The following is an 18953-nucleotide window of genomic DNA, read 5'->3' as shown; positions in this document are numbered from 1 at the left end:
AAACCTTTGATTTTCCCATAAGCCCCTCAGGAGTCTATGGAACTGAAAGTTAAGTACTGCCTCTGAGACTATCATTTTGATTAGATAAGCACCCTAACTGGTTTGGCTCAATGGGTAGAGCATTGGCCTGTGGACTGAAGGGTCCCAGGTTCAATTCCACTCAAGGGCATGTACCTTGGTAGCGGGCTCAATCCCCAGTTGGGGGCGCACAGGAGGCAGCTAATTGATGTTTCTCTCTCATTGATGTTTCTAACTATCCCTCTCCCTCTCTGTAAAAATCAATAAAATATGTATTTTTTTATAACTACATAAGCAATCCACATTCACTATAGAAAATTTTTAAAAAGTCAAAGGAGTAGAAATCAAGATGGCGGCATAGGTAAACACCTAAACTGCTGCCTTGCACAACAATTTCAGAACTACAACTAAAAGACAAACGGACACCATCCAGAACCACAGGAAAGCTGGCTAAGTGGAAATTCCACAACTAGAAGGAAAGAGAAAACACATTGAGACTCAGAGGAATTGCAAAAGTCTGAGGTATGGAGGCCCATGCTGCGTGGAGAGGACTGGCAGCTGAGTGCATGACTGGCTGTTTCAAGCGGGAGGGAGACGGAAGCTCCTGACTGTGCTGAACTCCAGTTCCAGGTCAGACTCTGGGAACCCAGACTCATTCAGGGAGAAACTAGACTGTCCGGCAGTGGGCAAAACTTGAGGGCAGCTTTCTCTCAGAGGTGCTTGCAGCAATTATCAAGGGACCTTGAGACTCCGCCCCATCCAAGCTGAGAACAAAGGCTTTTGCAATTTTGCAAGTCTTGTCTCATAAGGGTATCTCCAGCACATTTCTCTCAGCATAGACATAGCTGATCCTCACAGCCAATTGGCCTGGAGGTCAATTCCTCTCAGTGATACCAATAACAATTAAGATTTCACTACAACAAGGCTGTACACACAGTCCACAAAGGGGTACACCAACAGTGTCCACCTCAGGTAACTGGGAAGGCTGAGCCACTGGGCCCTATAGGACACCATAAAGATACTCTACCAACTCAGGGAAGCAGTGAAAATGAGACAAACATCACAAATGAAAGAAATGGAGGAAAGCAAACAACTGGGTATAAAGTTCAAAACCATCGTTATAAGGTTTTACAAGAATTTTCTAAAAAAGGCTGATAAATTTAGCGAGACTCTCAAGGAAATGAAAAAGGACCAACTAGAAATTAAACATACACCGACTGAAATAAAAATATTATACAGAGACCTAACAGCAGACTAGAGGAACACAAGAATCAAGTCAAAGATTTGAAATACAAAGAAGGAAAAACACTCAACTGGAAAAGAAAAAAGAATCCAAAAAGTTGAAGACAGTGTAAGGAGCCTCTGGGACAACCTCAATCATACCAACATCAGAAGTATGGAGGTGCCAGAAGAAGAGAGCAAGATACTGAAAACCTATTTGAAGAAATAATGACCCCAAACTTCCCCCACCTGGTAAAAGAAATTGACTTACAAGTCCAGGAAGCACACAGCACCCCAAATGAAAGGAATCCAAAGAGGAACACACCAAGACACATCATAATTAAAATGCCAAGAGCAAGCCGAAACCGGTTTGGCTCAGTGGTAGAGCGTTGGTCTGCGGACTGAAAGGTCCCAGGTTTGATTCTGGTCAAGGGCATGTACATTGGTTGCAGGCACATCCCCAGCAGGGGGTGTGCAAGAGGCAGCTGGTCGATGTTTCTCTCTCATCGACGTTTCTAGCTCTCTATCCCTCTTTCCTCCTCTCTGTAAAAACATCAAAAAAATATATTTTTTAAAAAATAAAATAAAATGCCAAGAGCAAAAGACAAAGAGAGAATCTTACAAGCAGCAAGAGAAAAACAGTTAGTTACCTACAAGGGAGCACCTATACAATTGTCAGCTGATTTCTTAACAGAAACTACGCAGGCCAGAAGGGAGTGACAAGAAATATTGAAAGTGATTAGTAGCAAAAACCTACAACCAAGATTACTCTACCCAGCAAAGCTATCATGTAGAATTGAAGGTCAGATAAAAAGCTTCACAGATAAAAAGATAAAGGAGTTTATCAACACTGAACCAGTATTATATGAAATGCTGAAAGGTATTCTTTAAGAGGAAAAAGAAAAAAAAGGTAAAGATAAAAATTATGAACAACAAATGCATGTCTATCAACAAGTGAATCTAAATATCAAGTGAATAGCCGAAACTGGTTTGGCTCGGTGGATAGAGAGCCTGTAGACTGAAGGGTCCCAGGTTTGATTCCAGTCAAGGGCATGTACCTTGGTTGCGGGCACATCCCCAGTAGGCAGGAGGCAGCTGATCTCTTATCGATGTTTCTAACTCTCTCTCTCCCTTCCTCTCTGTAAAAAAAATCAATAAAATATATTTTAAAAAATAAAATTATTAAAATAAAGTGAATAAAAAAAATCTGAGGAACAGAATAAACTGGTGAATATAATAGAATCAGGGGCATAGAAAGGGAGTGGACTGACAATTCTCAGGGGGAAAAGGGTGTCAGGGGTGCAGGAAGAGAATGGACAAAAAATTGTGTACCTATGGATGAGGACAGTGGCGGGGAGGTAAGGGCAGAGGGTGGGATAGGAACCAGGTGGAGGAGAGCTATGGGGGGAAAAAAGAGGAAGAATTATAATAATCTGAACAATAAAAATTTGAAAATTAAAAAAAATTTTCTTTAATTAAAAAATAAAAATAGCCAGGACCGGTTTGGCTCAGTGGATAGAGCGTCGGCCTGCAGACTCAAGGGTCCTGGGTTCCATTCTGGTCAAGGGCATGTACCTTGGTTGTGGGCACATTCCCAGTGGGGAGTATGCAGGAGGCAGCTGATCGATGTTTCTGTCTCATCGATGTTTCTGACTCTCTATCCGTCTCTCTTCCTCTCTGTAAAAAATCAATAAAATATATTTAAAACAATAAAATAAAGATAAAAAGAAGTCAAAGGAGAGGAGTGCTTAAGAGCCTGGCCAGCTTTTCTTTTTCTTTTTCTTTTTTCATGAAATATTGATACAATTAATAAATGAATAGAGGCAGATATATTTATACACAGCTGTATAAAAAGGGAATGAAGCCTAAAACAGCTCCATAATTTTTCCTTAGGTATCACTGCCATTAGCCTCAGTTTATAAAATACAGTAAACGTGTAGGAGCATAAAGCTGAGAAATAAAAAATATTAGCAAAGGAAACTAAAGCCTGCTTATTCCATTTTTGTTAGGAACAACATGTAACTCTTAAATATTTGCACTAGCTTCACTCAGAAAAATCTAACACTCCATATAAACAACACTCTAGGAAAGCATAGTGCCTTATCCATAAGTGGCTTTTGATTAACAGTTTAGTGAAATTTCATTATAATTACTAAAATATATCATTCAAAAGTATATTTCTTGTTGACAATGTGTCAATACCATTACCAAAGAAGTATATTATTTTTAAGTTTTTGTAATTGAAAACAAAATTTCAATAGCAAATCAGATGCCATATTATATACAGAGGCCCACTGCATGAAATTTGTGCACTTGGGGTAGGAGGGGCGAGGGATCCCTCAGTCGGGCCTGTGCTCTCTCACAGTCCAGGAGCCTTTGGGGGATGTCTAACATCCTTAGCACTGACGTAGAGAGACAGGCTTCCGGCTTCTGGCTGAGCAGTGCTCCCTTGCTGGGAGCACACTGACCACCAGAGGGCAGCTCCTGCATTGAGTGTCTGCCCCTCTGGTGGTCAGTGCACATCATCGCAACCCGTTGTTCTGCCATCTGGGCAATTTCTTCTTGCACTTTTGGAACTTGTGTCCATATTCACTGTCTAATGTTTTCTGTGATTCTGTCACTATCATTAGTTTGTTTTTGCCTCTTTTCTTTATTAATTTGGTAAAGGTCAGGGTCATGTAGTTGTTGGTGAGTCGCTGGGTCCAGCCTCTAGATTTGGAACATAGTTTAGTGAAAAAGGCACAGCTGTGTTCTTAGGAAGTGGTGCTGTCATCTCACAGTAACGAAGCTGCAGTGCTGGGTTATATGCATGACACTGTATCCTCTGAAAGAAGAAATATTCTTGAGGTAAAGCTGCATTATTAGTTGGAAAGAACTCCATGGGAAAGAACTGCCCTTGGCTTCTTCATTTCTGTAGCACTGTGAGTTGATCTTAACACGGCTCTCAAGACTTGGGTTAGCTGGTTCAGAAGTGAGAGCTCCCAAATCGAAAACTGCACATTAACTGTCTTTCATATAAACAAATTCCATTCAGCAAAGCTATGGCATAGGACACCAATTCTGGGTTTTTAAAGCAGACAAATCCAAAAGACTTTGGCTTTCCTTCTTTGTATTTGCATATAGTCACTTTGGTTAATAGCCCAGCTTATAAAAAACTGAAGGAATAGCTCATAAAGGATCTCTTCCCACCCTTGGGCCTCTAAATTCCCCACAAACACCATCCTGTCAGCCTCCTCCTGAGCAGGGAACATCCCCCAGATCTTGGCGGAGGGCTGAGGAGGAGTTGCTGACACACCACCCTCTTTCCTGGCCAGCTTTTGAAGGAAAACAAATGTACAACATTTAGCAAAGCTGATTCCTACTAAGGGCTCAACATGCTAGTAAAACATTTATAGTAGGCAAAAAGAAAAGAGAACCAAGATACAAATTCACTCCTCTACCTCACAACAGATGCTCTTTCCATGGTTCATGGTTTTCCCTTCAGAACTGATTTCTGTAATTCCATCTATGATGTCTGGGACCGCAACCTTACCTCTTCATGCCTTCCTCTCCAAATCCTACTACAAGCAGCTGGCAATAGTATGGAGGCATTCAGCTGAGAAGACACAGAGACATACCTCACTTTATTGCGTTTTGCTTTATTGAGCTTCACAGATGCCGCGTTTCTTACAAATTGAAGGCAAGACCCTCCACTAGCAAAATGATTACAACTCATGTTATTGTGAGTTGTGGTGCTCTGGAACAAGATCTCAGGGGTATGTCTATACTCACTCCAAGGCTGAGATCATACGTTTGCATGGTGCAAAGAAGCCCCAATCTGACAAGGGCAAATTTTTCCTAATTTCAAATGTCTCTCTCACTTCCAAATCTGAACTTCATCAAGTTCTTTTCCATATTAGACCACCCACTATGTTTATTTTAACCAGATGGATGCACTGGGACCCAGCCAGATTCCCTACTTCCTAAGAGAAGGAAATCCTTTGGTGAAAGCAAAAAGGGAACTAGGCACAGTCCCACAGAAAACCTACTAGACAAGGGCTCTCCACCACAGCTCCTCTACTTGGCTTTTTCTGCTCCTAGAAAGCTAAGAGGAAAACACAGATCACATTTCGGTAGCCTGTTGCACCTCTAACTTGCTGTATGACCTTGGGCAGGCATGTAAATCTGAGGACCCTAACAAATATGACTTTCTGTTACACCCTCCTCCCATAAAAACAAATTTAATGAATCTCAGAGATAAGGTCAGAGCTTCACATTATAACATAAAGAATTAACTCTTTTGGGAGGTTGGGGGATAAAATAATCTCTGCAGATATGATCATAGATGTAGAAAACCCTAAAGAACACACACACACACACACACACACACACACACACAACTGTTAAACTAATAAATGAATTCAGCAAGTTGTAGGATACAATATCAGTTACACAATAACAGTAAACAGTACAAAATGGAAATTAAGACAATAATTTTATTTAAAATAGCATTAGCCCAGCCAGTCTGGCTTAGTAGATTGAACATTGTCCCATACATCAAGGGGTCACCTGTACGACTCCCACGTTACGGGCTCGATCTCCAGTAGGGGGCATCCGGACATGCCACCTCTGTCCTCAAGCTGTTTCTCATCTCTGTTTCTCTCTCTCTTTCCCTCTCCCTGTCTCTCAAAAAATCAATACAAACATTAAAAAGTAAATAAATAAATAGCTGGTTTTTCTCTGTGGTTACAAGTGTTGGGCCACAGACTAAAGAGTTACGAGTTCTATTCTGGTCAACAGCTTGTACCTCAGTTGCAGGCTCCATCCCCAGCCCAGGGTCAGACCAGAGTGTGTGGGAAGCAACCAATTAATGTTTCTCCCTCACATCAATGTTTCTCTCTCTGTATCGCCCCTTCTTTTCCACTCTCTCTAAAAATCAATGGAAAAAATATCCTTGGGTGAAGATTAAGGACAAAATAAAACAGGATAAAAAAGAAAAAAATACTTAAGAATAAACTGAACCAAGGAGATGGAAGTTATATATACAGAAAACTACAAAACATCACAGAACAAAACTGAAGAAGATATAAATAAATGGAAAAACATCTTACTTTCACAGACTGGAAGACTTGATATTGCTAAGATATCAATACTACTCAATACCCAAAGCAATCTATTGGTTCATTTCATTTTCTGTCAAAATCTCAGTGACTTCTCTGTTTTACAGAAATAGAATAACTCATCCTAAAATTCATTCGGAATCTTAAGAAACCCCCAATAACCAAAACATTTTGAAAAAGAAGAACAATGTTACAGGATCCACACTTTGTAATTTTAAAACATACTACAAAGCTATGTTAATCAAAACCATGTGTTATTGGCATAAAGACAAATACACTAGTGGAATAGAATACACAGCCCTGAAATGAACCCTCACAGATACTAGTATGCTCAAATTGAAACAGCACACAAATCACCAGCCTAAAACTGGTTCTGCTCCATTAAAGCAGACCCATGATTAATGCAATCCTTGAGTTAGTTTACAGAGAGCTCTGCACACATGTCACCTCTTTCCCCAAGCTGCACCCAGAGCCAAAGGATGGGGACATGATAGGAACACTGGAACCCTTACCATAAGCGGCAAAGTTCCAAGGTTCTAATTAATTAGAACTTGCTCCCAATCCCTCAAAAACCTGCCCTGAACCCTGGGTCTGAGAGACTTCTGAGCCTTGTCTGGTTGCCTGACAAATCCTTCTTTTTGCAAAACACCTGTTGCCTCAGACGTTGGCTTTTTTGGTGCCCCAGGCAGGCAAGGGACCCACTGACTTTGTTCAGTGTCAAAATGATTTTCAACAAGGGTGTCAAAGCCACTTAATGGGGAAAGGAAAGTCTTTTTAACAAATGATGGTGGGAAAACTGGATGTCCACGTATAAAAGAATGAAACTGGACCCTGACCTAACACCTTATTAAAAAAATAATTCTCGCCCTAGCTGGTTTGGCTCAATGGATAGAGCGTCGGACTGGGGGGGTTCCGGGTTCAATTCCGGCCAAAGCCACATGACTGGGTTGGGGGCTCAATCCCCAGTAGGGGTCATGGAGGAGGCAGCCAATCAATGATTCTCTCTCATCATTGATGTTTATATCTCTCTCTCCCTCTCCCTTCCTCTCTAAAACCAATAAAATATATATTTTTAAAAATTAATTCTCAAAGGGGTTAGTTTTCTGTCTAAGAAGCACAAATTGCTAGTTACAAAAATAGCCAAGGGGATGTAAAGTACAGCATAGGGAATATAGTCAATAATATTACAATAACCATGTACGGTGCCAGATGACACTAGATTTATCAAGGTGATCACTTCATAGAGAATATAAGTATTTAGGCATTATGTTGTTACATTTGAAATGAATATAATATTGTATGTCAATTATAACTGAAAAATAAATTTTAAAAATTAACTCAAGACCTAAACATAACAGCTAAAACTAAAACTTTGAGAAAAAAATAAATGAAAGCTTGATGACACTGTATATAGCAATGATTTCTTGTTCTTGTACATGACACCAAAGGCACTGGAACAATAACAAATATACAAACTGGACTTTATCAAAATTAAAAGCTTTGGTATATAAAAAGACAATTATCAGCAGAATAAAAAGGCAACCCACAGAATGAGAGAAAATATTTGCCAATTACATACATAAGGAATTAAATATCCAGAATACATACAGAACTCCTAAAACTCAACAGCAAAAAAAACACACAAATGACCAATTTAATAAAAAATAAAATTTAAAAAATAAAAAATAAAATCATATGATTTAAAAAAAAACAAAAAACAACAAAACAAAAAACACCAAATGACCAGACTCAAAAGCGGACAAAAGTCTGGAACAAATATTTCTCCAAAGATATACAAACAGGCAACAAACACATGAAATGATGCTCAACATCACTAATCAGTAAGGAAATAAAAATTAAAACCACAAGGAGATACCATTTCACAGGGCTCGTTTTAAAAATAGAGAAAATAGCTAAATCCGGTTTGGCTCAGTGGATAGAGCGTCGGCCTGCGGACTGAAAGGTCCCAGGTTCGATTCCGGTCAAGGGCATGTACATTGGTTGCGGGCACATCCCCGGTAGGGGGTGTGCAGGAGGCAGCTGGTTGATGTTTCTCTCTCATTGATGTTTCTAGCTCTGTATCACTCTCCCTCTCTGTAAAAAATCAATAAAATATATTTTCTAAAAAATAAAGTAAACAAGTGTTGGCAAGAATGTAGAGAAACTGGAACTCTTTTTTTTTTAATAACATATTTTATTGATATTTTACAGAGAGGAAGGGAGATAGAGAGTTAGAAACATTGATCAGTCATCGACCAGCTGCCTCTGGCATGCTCCTTACTGGGGATGTGCCCGCAACTAAGGTACATGCCCTGGACCGGAATCGAACCCTGGACCCTTTAGTCCGCAGGCTGACGTTCTGTCCAGTCAGCCAAACTGGTCTCGGCGAAACTGGAACTCTTGTGTGCTATTGGTGGGAATTTAAATGGTGCAGCTGCTATAGAAAACAGTATGGAGCCCTAGCCATTTTTGCTCAGTGGTTAGAGTATCTGCCTGCAGACTGAAGGGTCGTAGATTAGAATCTGGTCAAGGGCACATATCTCAGGTGCCGGCTCGGTTCCCACCCCTGTCATCACAGAGCTGTCTTCCTAAATTCCCAGACAGGTCAGGCCCAGACATGGAATACATGCGAGAGGCAATGAATCAATGTGTCTCTCTCACATCGATGTTTCTCTCTCTGTGTCCTCTCTGTCTCTCCTCCCCCCTTCCATTCTCTTAAAAAAAAAAAAAAATTCAATGGTAAAATTTTCTCAGGTAAAAACAGTATGAAGGTTACTCAAAAAGTTTAAAATAGAACTATCATGTAATCCAGCAATTCAACTCAATTCAACTCTGGGTATACACCAAAAGAACTGAAAGCATGGACATGATGGATATTTGTATACCAATGTACATTGACAAATTATTCACAATAGCAAAAAGGTGGAAGTAGCTCAAGTGTCCCTCAGTAGTTAAGCAAAATGTGGTATAAACATACAATGGATATTTAACAAAGTTTAACGAAGTTATTATTGAGCCTTAAAAAGGAAATTCTTTTTAAATAATAAGGCATAACAAAGATAATAATTTAATTAAAAAAAAATAAGGCATGGCTCAGTGGTTGAACATTGACCTATGAACCATGAGGTCAGGTTCGATTCCCAGTCAGGACACATGCCTGGGTTATGGGCTCCATCCTGATTGATGGGCAATCATCTATCAATGATTCTCTCTCATCATTGATGTTTCTTTCGTTCTTTTTTTATTTCTTTTAAAATATATTTTATGGATTTTTTTTACAGAGAGGAAGGGAGAGAGATAGAGAGCTAGAAACATCAATGAGAAAGAAACATCGACCAGCTGCCTCTTGCACACCCCCTACCAGGGATGTGCCCGCAACCAATGTACATGCCCTTGATCGGAATCGAACCTGGGTCCTTTCAGCCCGCAGGTCGACACTCTACCACTTAGCCAAACCGGTTTCAGCTCATCATTGATGTTTCTATCTTTCCCTCTCCCTTCTTCTCTGAAATCAATAAAAATATATTTAAAAAAAAGAAATTCTGACACACGCTACATGTATGAACCTTGAAACTGTTATGTTAATAAGCCAATCAGAAAAGAACAAATACTGTGTGATTCCACTCTTATAAAGTACTCAGTCAAATTCAGAGACAGAAAGTAGAATGGTCATTGCCAGGGGTTGGGGGATGGGAAAATGGGGAGTTAATAGATTAGAGGGTAGAGTTTCACTTTTGCAAGATGAAAGGTTCTGGAAATGGGAGGTAGAGATGGCTGCAAAACAAAGTGAATGTACACTGTGCTGCTGAACTACATACTGAAAAATGGTAAATTTTGTTGTGTATATTTTACAGCAACATAAACAATTTTTAAGTTAAAAAAATTAGCCGAGACCGGTTTGGCTCAATGGATAGAGCGTCGGCTTAGGGACTGAAAGGTCCCGGGTTCGATTCCGGTCAAGGGCATGTACCTTGGTTGCGGGCACATCCCCAGTGGGGGTGTGCAGGAGGCAGCTGATCGATGACTCTATCTCATCAATGTTTCTAACTATCTCTCTCCCTTCCTCTCTGTACAAAATCAATAAAATACATTTTTTTAAAAAATTAACTCCATTTTATTCCAATTTTCTCCATCTTCAGTGCCCCACTAAATCTCACCTGAATAACTTTCATAGTCTTTAGTCTCTCACTCTGATCCAGTCTTCCAAATAGGAGCCAGAGTGATCCTGCTTAAGATGCAAACCAGAAAAGTGAAATCCTTCAGGTGGCTTCCTCCTCCCCTTTGGAATAAAAACAAATTCCTCAACATGACCCTCCCTTTTCTTCCTCATTTGTAGCTTTATTCTTTACCATTAACCCTCATGGCTTTATCTTCTGAAATGTTCTCTCCTCTTCCCCTTCAGAACGCCTACTCTTCCTGCAGAGCTGTCTTCCTGAACTCCCATCACAAAATAAACCTGTACCATCAAACCCAGCAGACTGAAAACTTACCTTTTTTGTATCTGACCATGGGCTAGTCTTCCAATATTCTCTGAGAGGGGTCAGTTTGTCTCCACCAGGGGGCCTGTAAAAGAAAAAAAAAAATTTTTTTTTAAAATATGTTTTATTGATTTTTCTTACAGAAAGGAAGGAAGAGAGACAGAGAGCTAGAAACGTCAACAAGAAACATCGACCAGCTGCCTCTTGCACACCCCCTATACGGGGATGTGCCCGTAACCAATGTACATGCCCTTAACTGGAATTGAACCTGGGACCCTTCAGTCCGCAGACCAATGCTCTACTGCTGAGCCAAACCATTTTCGGCCTGTAAAGGAAATTTTATACCAACTTTCTAACTGGAGTGAGCTTGTTAGGCTTCACCAGTTTGCCTATGGGAGGGAAAAAAGGTTCAGAAAAGAGGTAGGGTCCAAAAGAACACGATCCATGAGATAAAGGTGTACACCCAGGACAGGTCCAGACAGGGTAATGTCTAACTGCAGTCATGTAGCCCCTTTGGGGTCCAGCCCCACTCAACCTCCTCAAACAGGATCTTGGGGTTAGACTGTGGCGGAAAACCCCAGCTGCGGAATTCTGAAAAAAGCTCTAGGAGATGCTGCTGCTCACCTAAGGTGGAGAACTACAGTGAATGTTTAACAGGTACGCAACAGATGTTTTGGCCTTATTGTTATTCTTTAAAACTTAAAGCTTAGGGTTAAAAATACAAATTTTAAAGTCAGACAAACCCAGGTATTAGTTGGATGATTTCTGAGGAGGTCCGAGAATTTACATCTCTAATCAACTTTCCAGGTGATGTGGCGGCTGCTGCTGGTCCAGAAACACACTTTGTGGATCAGTGACCTAGCACATACTGATATTCTGATACCTAAAGAAGTACTTTCTCGCCCTAACTAGTTTGTCTCAGTGGATGTAGGGGTGTCGAACTCAATCAGAGAAGGGGCCAAAATCTAAAATCCAGCCTAAATCGCGGGCCGAATGGTTTACTGAACAGTCATAAACTGTCATTGTGATGGAAACGCAGCGGAGTGCAGTGATGACAGCGCGGTGCGGGCCACATTGCAAGGCCTGGCGGGACGGATTTGGCCCGCGGGCCTTGTGTCTGACACATGTGGGATAGAGCTTTGGCCTGCAGACTGAAGGGTCCCAATTTCAATTCCAGTCAACGGCATGTACCTTGGGTTGCGGGCGCATCCCCAGTAGAGGGTGTGCAGGAGGCAGCTGGTAGGTGTTTCTAACTTTCTATCCCTTTCCCTTCCTCTCTGTAAAAAAATAAAAAAAAATTTTTTTAAAGGAGTATGTTCTCCACTTCAACCCCGTGAGAGAGTCCTCAGCTGGTTCCAATTTGCACTGCAGCCTTAGAAAATCACTTCTCTTTAGGTCTCAGGGCTCACTAGCCAAAAGAGGGTGCTAGGCAAGATGAGACAGTAAGTTATTACAGACAAGAGTTAGCATCGTGAACAAGGTCCTACGGAACATGTATTAGTAGTGTTAAGGAGAAAACGAGCAGGGGCTGCATAAGAAGAGGCAACGTGAGGCTCCAGAGGAGCAGAGTTTGGGCTAGAAAGGACGCCCTGGGGAAAGGCAGGGTCGTGTTCTACCCCCGCTGCTCCAATGGACGAGCCGTGGCGAACTGGGCGACGCTCAACTCCAACCTTCGCTCTCCCTTCCACTCCCCAGTCTCCACAGCGCCGCCTCGCGCTCGGGTCGCTCCGCTTCCAAGATTGCTCTTTCCGTCGTGCGGAGAGCTTGCCGTCACTTCCTTCATGCGTAGAGCGCTTGCGCGGAGACCACGGGTACTTCCCACCCCCCCACTCGGGCGGCTGCGTGGCCGCTGATTGGCTGCGTGAGCACGTCGCCGGGAGGACGCACGGCGCTACGTTGCTCCTCCCTCCTCCCGCGGCACCTGGTCTCGGCTGAGCGAGCTGAGCCTGCTGCTCTGCCCAGGGCGGGTGGCTGTAGCGCTCCCCTGAGCCAGACTGCGGAGCCTCCCCTGCTTCCCCGAACGCTGAGACCCGCGACCCCAGACCCCGCCTTCTTTTGGCTCGGCCCGCGCGCCCCAGCCCGGTCCGGGGGGCGCGACGATAGGATGAGCGGCGGGAGGCGGAAGGAGGAGCCGCCTCAGCCGCAGCTGGCCAACGGGGCCCTCAAAGTCTCTGTGTGGAGCAAGGTGCTGCGAAGCGACGCGGCCTGGGAGGACAAGGTGAGGTGCAGCTGGGAGGGCGCCGGCGTGAGGAGCCGGCTGGCACTTGGGGACGGAGGGACCGGCCCGAGCTTGCCCCCCGGGTACCGCCGATCGTTTGGGCTGGTGGGGCGGGTGGCCAAAGGGTGGCGGCCTCGGCGGGCCCCGCTGAGCGCTGAGCGAGGAGCCCCCGCGGGTGCCCTAACGGGCAGGCCGCCCGGGTCACCGAGAGGCAGAGGGGAGAGGGCAGAGCGGGGTCACTCGCGGGCAGGGCGTGTGTGCTGCTTGAACGGTGAGATTGAGCTGAATTCGACTTGACCTCCGCCTTTACCTTTTAAGGGACTCACCTCGGAATTAATAGTTAACTAAGTCGTTAGCACGAAAAGTAACGGCCACAGACACCTCCTGGTACTTGGTCGGGTGCTCTCCGTGTGCTTGCAGAACAGCTCTGAGCTGGGCACAGCGGCGCATTGACGAGGGAGCACACAGTGAGGCTCACTGGAGATAGCTGCCGTGCCCTCACGGTCTGGCTCAGGGGATGGAGCGTCGGCCTGCGGACTTAAGGGGCCCAGGTTCGATTCCGGTCAAGGGCATGCACCTTGATTGCCGGCACATCCCTAGTAGGGAGTGTGCAAAAGGCAGATGATCGATGTTTCTCTCTACCCTTCCTCTCTGTAAAAAAAAAGAAAGAAAAAAGTGAGTTGGCATTACTTTACTGTTGAATGAGGAAAACCGAATAAATACCTTACGTGTGAGAGTTGTGGGGAGACAGACCACCTTGCAAGGAGGAGGAAGAGGAAGGAGAGAGAGAGAGAACATATATGTGAGGAATTGTTGGGGCTTCAAAATTTCCTTTTCCTTACTGGTTGGTCACACACATTCAGATCTGAGTTTGGGCACTCCCAAACCATGATCTGGAAGGGACCATTGCAAACAGCTTGATTCCAGTCTTTTTTTTGGGGGGTGGGGGGTGGGGGGAGTAGCCTGGTGAATTAGGTTTTCCTTCCTGGAGCTCCAGTAAGAAGGGGTGGGAACACCTCCTAAAGGTGCCCCAGCTCCCATAAAACCTTCCTGATCTGCTGTGTCATTGCTTTCTTTCCTTCTGTAAGGACTGGTTCTGCAATCTAGGGCAGGTCAGAAACTGAGTCTTCCCTGTCCTTGTAGGTAAAATAGGTATGCTGGCACCTGCCTCCAACACTTTTGTTTCTAATCCTTTCTGTCCTTTGTGACTTATTCAAAACTCGGTGTGCAGGAAGATAGTGCCGAGTAGGTTGACTGTCAGCCCTCCTTCCTGGGGCTAGTGTGTCCAGGTCTTCTCAGGTGAGAGAAGCGTTATCAGTGTCCAGGATCATGGTTACCAACAGCCATTTAATCTTTGCAGCTTCTCAAAAAAGATAAATGGATTTTTCTAAAATTTTTATTTAGAGCACACCCTTAGAAGTCATCACTCAGGACAAGTATTGTGTGTGTGTGTGTGTGTGTGTGTGTGTGTGTGTGTGTGTGTTTACCACCTTTTAGTACAAGAAGAGGTGGAGATGCGAGAGCCTGGTATTCTTGCTTTTGGGGGACAATTCCCTGAAAGATATGTTGGTGGGAAGCTTTTCTGTTCCTCACCTATTACCAGAGGTTCTACTGTGGCACCCACTCCAGATAATGCATGCAGTTTCTCTTTTTTTCTACAGGATGAATTTTTAGATGTGATCTACTGGTTCCGACAGATTATCGCTGTGGTTCTGGGTGTCATTTGGGGAGTGTTGCCATTGCGAGGTTTCTTGGGAATAGCAGGGTAAGTCTTGGGTATCTTGCAGTTTTGTGATATCATTTTTTTTTTTTCAAATAGGGACTTTATTTTCATTTTATGGGAAAGGCTGTTACTACATTGGAGGGTTTTTAAATTATTACATTAAATGACTCTCTGTGTGTGTGAGTATAATGATTAAAGCAAAAAGTTGGCCTCACGGTGGCACTCCTCAGTTCATCAAGCCCAGGAGCATCTTAGATCAGGTATGTTACTTCCTGAAGGTTGGGCTAGTCCATTCATTCATGGGTCCAAAGTGACCTCATGCAAGAGGATACCACAGGCCTGTTGATGGCAGGCATCATCTAGTTCTATGGAAGTTTGGAAAGTAGAAGAATTTCTATACTTGATGACCACTCCCTTGTGCCTGGCACTTTGCTGGACATGCTGAATCTTGGCTTTTTCAGTTGTTTGAGGTGCTTATATTTTAGAGACAGTGAAAAAGTGGAAGGTCTGGCCCTCCATCTTCTACTGTGGCCAGTGGAAATGATTGACACTAGCTCCTGGTTGTAGCTCTGCCTTTTTTTTTTTTTTTTAATTGATTTCAGGGAGGGAGAGGGAGAGAAAGATAAAAAAAAAATAAAAAAAAAATAGAAACATCAATGATGAGAGAGAATCATTGATGGGCTGCTTCCTACACTTTCCCCTCTGGGATCAGGCCTGCAACCCAGGCATGTGCCCTAACTGGGACTTGAACTGGTGACTTCTTGGTTCAACCACTGAGCCACACCGGCCAGGCTAAGAAGATTTTTGATTTATGATACTGAGTAAAGCATTTGTAGAAGGAAACCAGTAAGAGTTTAATCTCTGCCTGACTTGGATGGAGTGCACACTTGATGAAGGCTGATTTGGGATTATGAGACATAGGACCTGTGGCCACAGAGCTTTTCCCAGGAAGGTGGTGGTTATAGATGATATTTTTAGAATACTGGTCACCCCATTTGAGCCCCCCTCCCCCTCCCCTTCCTCCTCTCCCTCTCCCTAAAATCAATAAAAATGTGTTTTTTAAAAACGGGGCAATAAAAATGCCTGCCTTATAAGATGTATAAATTAAATGAAATAATGTAAATTGCTGACTAGTGAAGACCTCCAAGGCACTCCATAAATGGTTCACTGCAATTACTATATGATTAGCTTTACAAAGAATGGTAAAACACAGTTTTCTGGGGTACAGTCCCACACTGTCCTGCCAGAGCCAAACTTGAATCCCTTCTCTCCTGTGGTTGGCACCTTTTCCCCTGCTCTGGGAAAAGACCCAAGGACATTGGATTTTCTGCTCACATCTCCTCTCCTCCATCTGTCTGACCCAGCTGCCTGGACTGAGGGGCAGACCGCTCTGGTGCTCAGTTCTGGTGACGCTCCTCCCATTTCTGCTGTAGCTGCTCTCTTTTTTGACCCCAGCTTGTCTTCTCCTTTCTGGTGGGGTCACCTGTTAGGGCCCATTAAGGTAAAATAATTTCCTCAGCTCTCAATTATAATTTGCATGAGAACTAAGTGATGGTTCTGCTGTGTCTGCTGAGGTTTTGCATGATCATAAATGGGCTCAGTCCATCCTTTCCTGTTTCTCACAGAGCTTGGAGCATATTAATAGGTGCTCAGTGAACGCTCGTTAAATTTCTTTTTAACAAGCATTGCCATTGACCATTGAAAGCAGGGCCATGCATTACTGTTGTCATGTAGCCTTCCATCCCTGAAGTCATCATATTTGTTAGAGCCATTATTTTGTTAAATTATGACAGGAGTTTTTAGAATAGAATTTAAATTTATTTTAGAGAGAAGGAGAGAAATATTGATTTGTTGTTCCATATATTGATACATTCATTGCTTGGCTCTTGTATCTTCCCTGACCAGAGATTGAACCCACAGGATGATACTCTCACCAACTGAGTTACCCGGCCAGGGTGTAAGATAGAATTTTTAAAAACCTATATGAAAGTCAGTCTTTTTTAATGTTTTTCTCCAACCCCCAATCCAGCATGTTCATTTTTGTCTACACCAAGCATGTCAAACTTGCAGCCCTCACCTTTCCCTTGTATTTCCCTCTCATCTCACCAATCAGCCACTCTTACAGCTCATCTCATTTGATGAATTTCCAGTCATTCTCTAGCCCTAGTTTATAAGATCAATCAATCCCAGAATGACATTTTTAAGTCCCATTAGTAGTCTGTCTGAAGCCACAAATTCACCCTGCCCAAAATGCAACTCTTGTTAGAGGGAAGTAGCCAGATTGGCCAGGTCCCAAGATTTCTAGCAAAAGATAAGGATGTGGTCACAATATAACCAAGCCAATTTTAGGTGAAATCCAAGTAAAACCTTCGTTCTTCCCGCCTCCTTACTTCTGTTACTGAAACCGTTGTACTTCCAGGCCCCTAGGCTCCAGCCTTTGGGATGTCTTCCCTCCCCATTCCACCACTGTCCTAGTAATTGTCCTCAAACTTTATTTGCACTCTTGTCCTGAAACATGGTAGAGGTCTAAACCAGTCTCCCAACTCCAGTTCCTTCTACTCAGGAGAAAGTTCACACTTGCACTGCCTAGAAACTAGACTTCTTGAAGTAAACACACCCTACCTTGCCCCCACTTTGCTCAGGCTGCCTCAGGATCCTCCCCCACCCCCCTTATATACTAGTTTACATTCTCAGCATCATCTAACTGCCTTGCCTTCATCAGCTCATACTTCATCCACTCAAAGGAACCAGTTATCTTTGCATGTTTCTACCTCAGTCTCCAGAAGGAATGGAACTTAAGACATATAGTCCCCCCTTAGATTAGATATTATAACTGGAAAGATCAAAGTCTTGATGACTTTATAAGTTACATTTACCTGATGACCATATCAAGAGAGTGGAGCAGGGCGACGTATTACTACTCACTGCATTCTAATTCTTCCATCAATTAAGTAATACATGATGGGGCTCAGAGACCTTCCTAGAAGCACTTGCAAACCTCTGGTTTCAATTCCACTCTCACTACTGGTATTATTACTATTATTTGTTAATCTTCACCCAAGGATATTTTCCCATTGATTTTTAGAGAAGGCAGAAGGGAGGGAGAGACACAGATAAATATCAATGTGAGAGAGATATTGATTGGTGGCCTCCCTCATGCACCCCAACTGGGTTTGGTTATCGACCTGCAATAGAGGTCTTGACCAGAATTGAACCTGCGACCCTTCAGTCTAGGGGCCAACATTCAATCCACTGAGCCAAACTTGGCTAGAGCTATTGATTTGAGAGAGGGAAAGAGAAACATCGATGTTGAGAGAAAAACATGGATCATTTGCCTTCCTACAACCTGGGCATGTGCCTGACTGGGAATCGAATGACGCTCCAGCCTACTAAGCCACACTGGCCAAGGTTTCACTCTGTTTTTTGGCCCCTAGTAGATGGCAAGCTGAGGGCAGGAACTGTTATGTTCATACCTGCATCAAGTGCAGTAGCAGACAGTGGCCATCCAGAAATTGTCTCCCAATGGGAATTATGCATGGGCTTTTTTAGTATATGCCCTTGCTTAACCTGAAGGCATGAAGCAGCAGCTTAACCTGTGTTTATCCCATGGCCATCCCTCATCCCTGCAGGAGCTACCTAGAGACTCCAGTAAAGTACTGGTCCTACTTAGGACCAGTCTATCTTACTTTAAGGGTGCTTGGAGAACTTACATCTGCTTTTTAATTTATTTTTTGCTTTGGCTGGGCAACTAAAAAAGTTGTTCCTTCTTTAAGTCTCTAGGTCAGCCAAACGGGTAGCTCCTTTGAGGACTGAGGTGTTTCCATGTGTTAGTTCCCTTTCGTAACAGAGGTAGTTAACGGTGTAACCATGAGAACCTTGGTAGAGCTGGACCTTGGTGGTAGGAGTCTTGAGTCTTCTATTTTTGATGCTTGTCCTCCCTCACTCCAGGTTCTGCCTGATCAATGCAGGAGTCCTGTACCTCTACTTCAGCAACTACCTACAGATAGATGAAGAAGAATATGGTGGCACATGGGAGCTCACGAAAGAAGGGTTTATGACATCTTTTGCCTTGTTCATGGTATGTGTACCTGATAGTTTTATAGCAAGTAGTGTCATTTCATGAATCACTCAAGGGGAGCCTACTGATTTTACACTGTGATTGGGGTACCATTTTTTTAAAAAGTTGATGAGTCTGG

General features: G+C 43.2%; 1 protein-coding gene and 1 pseudogene across 1 annotated transcript in view; one reads left to right on the top strand and one right to left on the bottom strand.

Moving 5' to 3' along the window:
- Positions 1 to 3665: 3665 nt before the first annotated feature.
- LOC118707935 lies at positions 3666 to 5868 on the bottom strand (annotated as a pseudogene).
- Positions 5869 to 12741: 6873 nt separating this feature from the next.
- The window catches only part of RAB5IF (RAB5 interacting factor), an 8074-nt gene continuing 1862 nt past the window's right edge, over positions 12742 to 18953 (top strand). The window contains exons 1-3 of the mRNA XM_036418426.2: positions 12742 to 13034; positions 14696 to 14799; positions 18706 to 18835. Coding sequence (XP_036274319.1) covers positions 12921 to 13034; positions 14696 to 14799; positions 18706 to 18835 — 348 coding nt within the window. The 5' untranslated portion in view covers positions 12742 to 12920. The remainder of the gene's footprint in view (positions 13035 to 14695; positions 14800 to 18705; positions 18836 to 18953) is intronic.

The sequence above is a fragment of the Pipistrellus kuhlii genome, unplaced genomic scaffold (assembly GCF_014108245.1).
Source record: "Pipistrellus kuhlii isolate mPipKuh1 unplaced genomic scaffold, mPipKuh1.p scaffold_m20_p_6, whole genome shotgun sequence".
Classification (NCBI taxonomy): domain Eukaryota; kingdom Metazoa; phylum Chordata; class Mammalia; order Chiroptera; family Vespertilionidae; genus Pipistrellus; species Pipistrellus kuhlii.
This window is presented reverse-complemented; position numbering and strand designations above follow the sequence as displayed.